Here is a 7,484-nt window from a genome sequence, read left to right on the forward strand (position 1 = left end):
GTGTGTGTGTGTGTGTGTGTGTGTGTGTGTGTGTGTGTGTGTGTGTGTGTGTGTGTGTGTGTGTGTGTGAGTGTGTGTGCGGGGGAGGTGTGTGTGTATGGGTCAGTGCGTGTGTGTGCGGGCGCGGGTGAGTGCCAAGGATTGTGTCAGAAGGTCACCGCGACAGGCGCACCGGCGTCTTTGCCGTGCCAAGGGGGCGGCGCGGCGACAATCAAAAAGCAACTCCTTGCAGCAGCGCCAGAGGGTCGACGGCTGAGCGGCGCCTCAGTCCCCGATCATCGCCGCGCCAGCCCCCGGCGTGCATGCGCCACCAACCCACGGCCGCGCGCCTGGTGACGTCACAGCCACCCTCAACCCCCCCAAATCCCCGCCCCAACCCCTCAGCCCACCTGCTGGACAGCGCCTGACCGATCTTCACAAATGCCGGCCCCAGCCGCACCAGGCTCTCCCGCGCGAGGGCGGCTTCCCGGCGCTCGTTGCTGCCCGGAAGCTTCGCGGAAACCGCCCATCTGTGCGGGCGGCCGCGAGGCAGGGCGGGGATGCGCCGTCGAGCGGGACAGCTAGCCACGCGGCGCATTTCTCGGCATGCGTGTGCTCTTGTACTTGTTGGATCCATTTCCCAGCTGGACAAAGGTGCATGTTCTTGCACACACGCACACATGTGTGCGTAATGCATGCACCTGCTCCGCACCGCAGCGCGTTCGGATGTCACACCCATGCGCATGTCGGAGAGCTGCACACATGCGCCACCCCGCCCCTCTGCCCACCTCGCCAACTCCGCGGCGATAACGAGGCACCGCGCCACCACGGGCACCGGCCGCGTGTTCCAGTAAGCCGCGTTGGCAGCTGCGTCATAGCTGCCGCCCGGCTGCATGCCCGGCAGGTCTGGGGGAGCCACATGGATGTCGTCTCGCAGCGCCTCCGCCTCCTCAAAAACAGCGGCGGCGGGCACGACCGCGCCACGGGGCCGGGCTGTGCTATACCGTTGGCAGAACGGCTGCTGCAGCTGCCGCGTGACGCCAAGCGGCGCGGCTGCGGCCCGGCGCCAGGGGCGAGGCTGCTGCAGGGCACTTGCCGTTGCGTGGCATTGCGTCGCAGTCGGCTTCGACCCCAGCCGGACACGACGCGGTCCTCCCACCGCTACCGGTGAGACATGAGTCCCAAGCATACTATTCAGCCTCCACGCGTAGCGCTTGCTTGCTCTTCAGGCGCTTGAGATGCTCTTGATCTGGGCAATGCACTTGGGCACGAGCCTCAATGACCCAATAGTGCTATTCGCAACCGATCACAGTAGAGATCCTCATTGACCTCACTGCGTGCGCACTGCCGGCGTAGGTGAAATCCTTGGCTGATTCAACGCTGATCGGGACACGCACAGCCTGTGCCGTGCCTGCTGGCTGCTGTTACGGAGTGTATCATATGTGCGCAGTTAAGCTGTTTGAATGAACTTGTTGGTTCGAATGTGTTGGTGATGTCACACATCCCGGCCGAGTGGCTGCGACTGCTGTTGACGTGTCAGCTCATTGGCTCATTGGCTGACGAATGTGATGCAACCGTCAATACAACCAGCATCGTACCAAAAGAGGAGGCGGGCGCGGCAAACTCCATGTCCTGTATGCAACCGTATGCTGCTAGTGGCTGCATCCTGCCACAGCCAGATGTACTGGCGACAACAGAGTTGACCTGTTGACCAGCCGCCATACAGCCCGCATAAACCCCCAAAGGGTGGCTTGACAAGCATCCTTGCTATGTTCTTTACTCAGTCAATATCGCTATAAGATGCTGTCCAGGCGCCGCACGCACTTGTGAGGGCCACAGCCGTGGATACGTGACAAGTGGTGCATGCAGGACGAAACGGGCGCCGCATGCGTGGTGAATTGCGGACCCGCCAGTTGCTCTTTTTCTTCAGCACACGCGCATGCGCTGGGTGGGGTGTCGCGCCACGCGTTCACACCAAAACTCCAAACCGCAGGGGCCGGCCGCGCTCGCGGTGCTGTGGCAACCAGTCCCGCGTCACCGGCGTTTTTTGCAACGCCGCGGCGCGGCGCGGCGTCTGGGAGGATTTTGAAACGCACCAACAATAGGGCAGCTTGTATACAGGAACGAAACCCGGCCATGAGTGCGATCAGCAGGCAGAGGGCTGCTTGGTGGTACATGGGTGGTGCATAGCCTACCCAGCGCAGGGCATACAGTGCTGGGGGCACGCAGCACCCGCCTCGCCGCGCCTTTCGCCGCCCGGGCAGCGGCACGTGGAAAAAGGAAAGCAGCAGAGACAGCGGAGAGCACGCACGCACACGGCGTCGCATGCGTGCGGCGAGCTTGCAAAGGCAGAGATAATCAACCGGGGTTGGGGGCCGAATCATCAAGCGCAAGGCCCGGCTGCCAAGGAACGCCGCGCCAGTCGTCGGCCGGGTCGGGACAGCACACATTGCGGCGGCGAAGCAGGGGCACGCCACCATAAGACAAGCCGATCGGGTGCGCGGCCCTCAAGAGAGTGAGGGGCGCGGGCGCAACCCTTGAGCAGCAGCAAGCAAGCTTTGACAAACCGACGCCGTGCAATCACGGCAGCCGTCGAAACGGCGTCAAGCCGCGCACAGCGCCGCGCAAACCTCAACCCATAACACCGCAATGAGGGCGCCACGCGCGGCCCCGCGCACGCTGACACATGCGCTCGGCGCGCGCTGCTGCACCCGGAGCAGCGCGGCCGCTGAGACCTGCGTGCGCAGGCCGGCTGCCGCGGGTACCGCGGCAGCGCGGCCTCCTAACCTTGAGCTCGCGCGGCGCCCCGCTGCTCCCTTCAGAGCCCCGCTGTGGGCGATCCGGCCACCGCTGCGGCCCGGACCGGCCCTGTGCTACCTCAGTCGCTGAGGATCTTCGTCGGGCCCCTTGCCTCGTTCGCCATCCGCCACAGCCGCGCGCTCTGCGCCGCCTGCGCCGCGAGCTTGGCCACGCGCGCCGCCTCGCTCGGCCGCCGCCCCGAGCCGCCGTCGGCCCCCTCGCCTGCGTACCCAGGCCCCCCGGTCGCCTCCTTTGCGCCGCTCCAGTCGACATGCTGATTGAACACCCCCGCCAGCCCGCCCCACGGCCCCTTGCCGGCGCCGGGGGCGCCGCCGAAGCCCGCGGTCGCCGCCGTCGTGCCGGCGCGCGCCTGCACGCGCGCGCGGGCGGCGGCCTGGCGGCGGTGCCAGGCCTTCGAGGCCTCGTGGAATACAGAGACGGCCAGGCCGCCGCGGCGCATCATCACGAAAGCATCGACGCGGTCCATCTGATGCGATGTTCCGATGCGGGACGCGAAATGCAATGGCGAGGGCAGCGGTGGGAGGCGAGGGTCGCAGGGACACGAGCGGTCGCCTGTGGGCGCGCTTTTTTCAAACGGCTGAGGGGCCGGGCATGGGGTACCGGGAGAGCGCGGGACGAGCGCGCAAGTGCGCCGCTGCCCATAATTTCAACGACGCACCTTGGAGAGGGCAGTCTCCAGGAGGGACAGCTGCGGCGAGGACACCTGGCGACACGGTGGGTGGGCCGGGGCAGGCGGAGGTGGGGCGGGGTGAGGCACACCAGCACGCACGAGCGCACGCCTGAGCTGCCGCCCTTGCGCCATGACGGGTTGCGGAAACACGCAAGCCCCTCGCCCTTCGTAATGTGCGGTGCCGCTACGCATCACGCCGTGTTCGTGTGCGCGTGGAGAGGCAATGTGCATCCATGAGCGTGTGTGTGATGTATGTGTGAGTGATGTATGTGTGTACCCATGTGTGTGTGTGTGTGTCATGCTGCTGCTCTCACCCAATGGATGCAGTCCACGGGGCAGGTCTCCATTGCAATCTGGACCTCCTCCTGCTGGTCTGGGCCCTGCAGTGATTGGGGGCAATTATGGAGGGTTTCGAGGGCGTGGATGGAGAGACGATCGAACGGAGCTCGATGGGGGGTTTGCGGGCAGAATGGCGCCGAGCAGGGGCGCCGCTCGGTGTGGGGCGCGGCGCGCTGCGCGGCTGGCGGCTGCGGTTGCGCGGCGGGCGGCGCCACGCCGGCTCACACCTGGGGTTGGTTGATTACGCGGGCGCGGCCTGGGGAAAGAGGTTGTGGAAGGAGGCCGTCAGCGGGACACACTTGGGAGTAGTAGAGGTGTGTCATGCTCGATAGCGTATACTGTTCCCATGGCATGCAGCCCCGGGGCACCTTGCCTCGGCCGTTTTTACAGCCGATCTGCGCCATGCCGACGGGCAGGCGGCGGCGAGAGGGCGCGCGCACGCTGGCGAGGGCGTGCGCACGGCGCTCACCGTACGTTGAGCCTTCAATTACGAAAGCCCGCGTGCAGGCGCGCACACACTTGCCGCAGCCTATGCACGACACCTCGTCCACAAAGACCTGCGCGCCCCAGGGGCGGTCCGAATCAGGCGGGGGCTCTGTTGCCGCGGGGGGCGTGCGGGGGCGGCGGCACGCCGCATCAGGCGGCCCGGAGCTCCTTGCCGCGGAGGCGGGCGGGGGCGCGGCACCAGCGGCAGCCCTGCTAGCCGCGGGACGTCGCGGCGGGGCGTCTCCAGGCGCGTTGACGAGCCCACGTCACCCGCAGTGGAGCACCCCACCCCACCAACCCTCCTGCACCCAGCGCTGGCAAGGGCACCAACCCCCCGTCCCCTGAAAATGCATCGCTTCGTGCCTCAACAGCCCTGCCAGCCGTCAACACCGCCCACCTGGTCTTTCTCAAAGCTCTCGTCAAAGAAGGGGTTGACGCTCTCAACGCTGAACCCCACAAGGGCGTCGTAGGTGGCCCTTGACTCAGAGTCAGTGAGTGTCTGGAAGTTGGGGTTTCAGGGTTTAAGGTTGAGGGTTTGGGTTTGAAACTTGACCACAACCCCGAAACTTGACCAAAACCCCGTCTCGAGGCGTGTGGCAGGGGTGGCAACAGGGAGGCGAGGTACGGTGCGGTGCTGTGATGATGCCGGGTGTGTGGGTAAGAGCCCGCGGGCGAGACAAAGGCAGTAGGTGCGCTTCGCGAGGGGTGGAGCCAACGCCGTCCCGCGCAGACGGCAGGCGCAAGCGGCGCCGCGCAAAAGCCGAGGCGTGAGCTGTGCTGCGCAACGACGAGCAGGCGCACCCAAGCTCCACCGCCGGCAGAGGTGAACACATAATGCTGGGCCCCGGCGCCAGCCGGGCGTCACCACCCGGGCGCCTCGGGCGTCACCGGCTCGCACCTGGTAGATCTCATTGAGGATGACGCACAGATCTGTCGTGTCGTAGTAAGCGTCCAGCTCGCCGCCGGCTGACGAGGACAGGCTGTTGGCCAGGGCGGTGTCTGGGTGGACCTGGGTTGGGGATTTGGGTTTTAAGGTGGGGACGCATGGGGTTATCAGGGACAGGGCGGCCGGGGTGAGGGATTGAATGCAGGGGCAGAGAAGGGGGATGAGTTTTGAAGTTGGAGGGGGGCGGAGGGAGTTTGCAGGCAGGGAGGGGGTGCGGGGGCACAAAGGGTGGGGGTTGTTTAAACAGCACTGCACGCGATCGGCGGCGGCAGCTTGCGGCAGCGCCCGCTGCGACAACAGGAGAGCGGTGCGCAGCGCTCGCAAAGCGTCGCAGGGCAGGGCTGGCACCCCCTAGCTCAAAGCGGGGCGCGTGCGGCGCCGCCCTGGGCTGCTGGCCTGCGTGGTCGACAAAAAGTGCACCGTCACACCTCTCGGATGAGGTCATAGTACGCCTTTTTTATCGTCTTGTTGTCCGCGGTGGGATGCACCCCCAGCAGCTCGTAAAACGAGAGGTCTGGAGCCTCTCCCAGGAAGGACGCGGCGGCAGGCGCGCGGGGCGCGCGCCAAGGAGCGGCGGCGGCGCGCGCGTAGCGCGAGGCAAGCAAGGGCGGGGCGCCGAGCCGTGGCTTCAGGGTGAGGCGGGCCTGGCCGTCGAAGGACACCGGTGATTTGATGCTGGCGAACATTGTGAAGATCGCAGACTTGGATGCGGTGCGTGCAACCAAGAAAGATCGCTTTGATGAGAGTTGTTCAAATCACGCAGCTCGGTATGAAAAACAAGGTATACGCCGATACACACACACGACTGTCGCCTCTTTTTAGGCAAGCGCCGCTGACGTCGTCTGATCCCAGTGGGTACTTTGCTGCGTCACTGCCGCCAACAGGCGCGCGTCTGGCGCGTGCACAGAACCGACGCGCAGAGCAGGATACGCACCCTCACATGAATCTGCATCGTTCCCTATCGTGGCGTGGCCGTGAATCGCGGAGCGCCGCTGCCGGCGTGCCCTTGACGGATGCGTCCAATCAAATCTGTGCGCTACTGCCAGTGACGTACCTGCTGCCCTCGCTCGCAATGCAATGACCCCTGGTAGCGTGCCACCTCTCCCACAGCCTCCATTGTGCGCCATGCTAGCTGCTGCGGCAACATGCCATCGCACTCATTTGTTGCAGCATGGTGACACGCCTGAACGCCGCCGCTCAGCACTGCTTGTCATTGCGGCCATGCTCACCCCAGAATCAGGCAAATGAGTCCTGGATCAAAGGGCGTTTGGCTGCCCGCTGCAGCCAACGGCATTGCCGGCACATGCGTTGCAGCTACAGGATGCAATAGATGTGCCTGCAGGGTGTGGCCGTCTCGGAAGGCTGGTATTGCCAGACCCTTTTGTCCCTGAGGGCAGTACCTGCCACACCGATTGCTCTGTGCCTCCGAAATCCTTGATCTCATTTGAGAGCGCCCTGCTTGCCTTCCCGGGTTGCCCAGGGCAATAGTATTCATTTGGATTATTGAAGGTACAGGTGGGACTTTGAGTTTGTGTTGAGGCTTCATCATATCGCTGCCATGCCTCATCAGCCCTCATCAATCCTAGTATCCATATCCATTGTGTCATGCCCCGGGTTGCATACTCTTGGGAGCTCTTGGACGGGGTCCGCCTTTTGAGAGTGTACGATGTACTAAAAAGAACGGTGACCACTTGGCCTATATTCACGGCATGTCCGGAAGAACAAGATTCCGTACTGTAAAGCAACTGATGAGTATCCCGCGTGATCCTCAACGTATGATCACGTCCAAAGCGCTGCAAGAGATCTGAGTTACGCGAGTTATAACCTAGAGCACAGCCATCCGCCCACCCGCCAGCGCCCGAGTCGCAGCCCCTCACTCACCTGGTGACACCCAAGTGACGCACACACACCTCATCACAAGCGGTAATCTGTCGGCGCCGCTGCGGCCGCAGTGCCTATAAACCCGCAACGAGGCCTCAGAACAAGCGTACTCCCGATTAGTTGTTTGCGTGACAATCTACTTCGCCCAAGGCATAAAGCCTCGACTATCATATCCATCGCAACCAACCCGGACCCCCTCGACTCGCTCCACGACCGCCGCCGGGCGCCGTCCGCCCTGCCAAGATGCCCGCGAATATGATGCCCCGCAGCGCACTGGCGCTGGCGCTGCTGCTCTCCGCCGTCCTCTCTGGCCTGGGCGCCGCCTCCGCGCAGGTGCGCCGCCTGCACCACCCCCACCCGCCC

At 64.6% G+C, this 7,484-nt stretch overlaps 2 protein-coding genes across 2 annotated transcripts in view; one reads left to right on the forward strand and one right to left on the reverse strand.

The window, feature by feature from the left end:
• Positions 1 to 2,857: 2,857 nt before the first annotated feature.
• Positions 2,858 to 5,926, reverse strand: MNEG_8903 (hypothetical protein; the record flags this gene model as incomplete). Its single annotated transcript, XM_014042624.1, has 8 exons — positions 2,858 to 3,265; positions 3,458 to 3,502; positions 3,784 to 3,849; positions 4,036 to 4,064; positions 4,278 to 4,365; positions 4,692 to 4,793; positions 5,193 to 5,303; positions 5,669 to 5,926. The coding sequence occupies 8 exons, from the start codon at positions 5,924 to 5,926 to the stop codon at positions 2,858 to 2,860; spliced, it is 1,107 nt and encodes a 368-aa protein (XP_013898078.1).
• A 1,438-nt stretch (positions 5,927 to 7,364) lies between these two features.
• The window catches only part of MNEG_8904 (isochorismatase hydrolase), a gene marked incomplete at both ends in the record, with an annotated part of 2,481 nt that continues 2,361 nt past the window's right edge, over positions 7,365 to 7,484 (forward strand). The window contains one exon of the mRNA XM_014042625.1: positions 7,365 to 7,454. Within this exon, the coding sequence (XP_013898079.1) occupies positions 7,365 to 7,454 (90 nt within the window). The remainder of the gene's footprint in view (positions 7,455 to 7,484) is intronic.

The sequence above is a fragment of the Monoraphidium neglectum genome (assembly GCF_000611645.1).
Source record: "Monoraphidium neglectum strain SAG 48.87 unplaced genomic scaffold scaffold01752, whole genome shotgun sequence".
In the NCBI taxonomy this organism is placed as follows: domain Eukaryota; kingdom Viridiplantae; phylum Chlorophyta; class Chlorophyceae; order Sphaeropleales; family Selenastraceae; genus Monoraphidium; species Monoraphidium neglectum.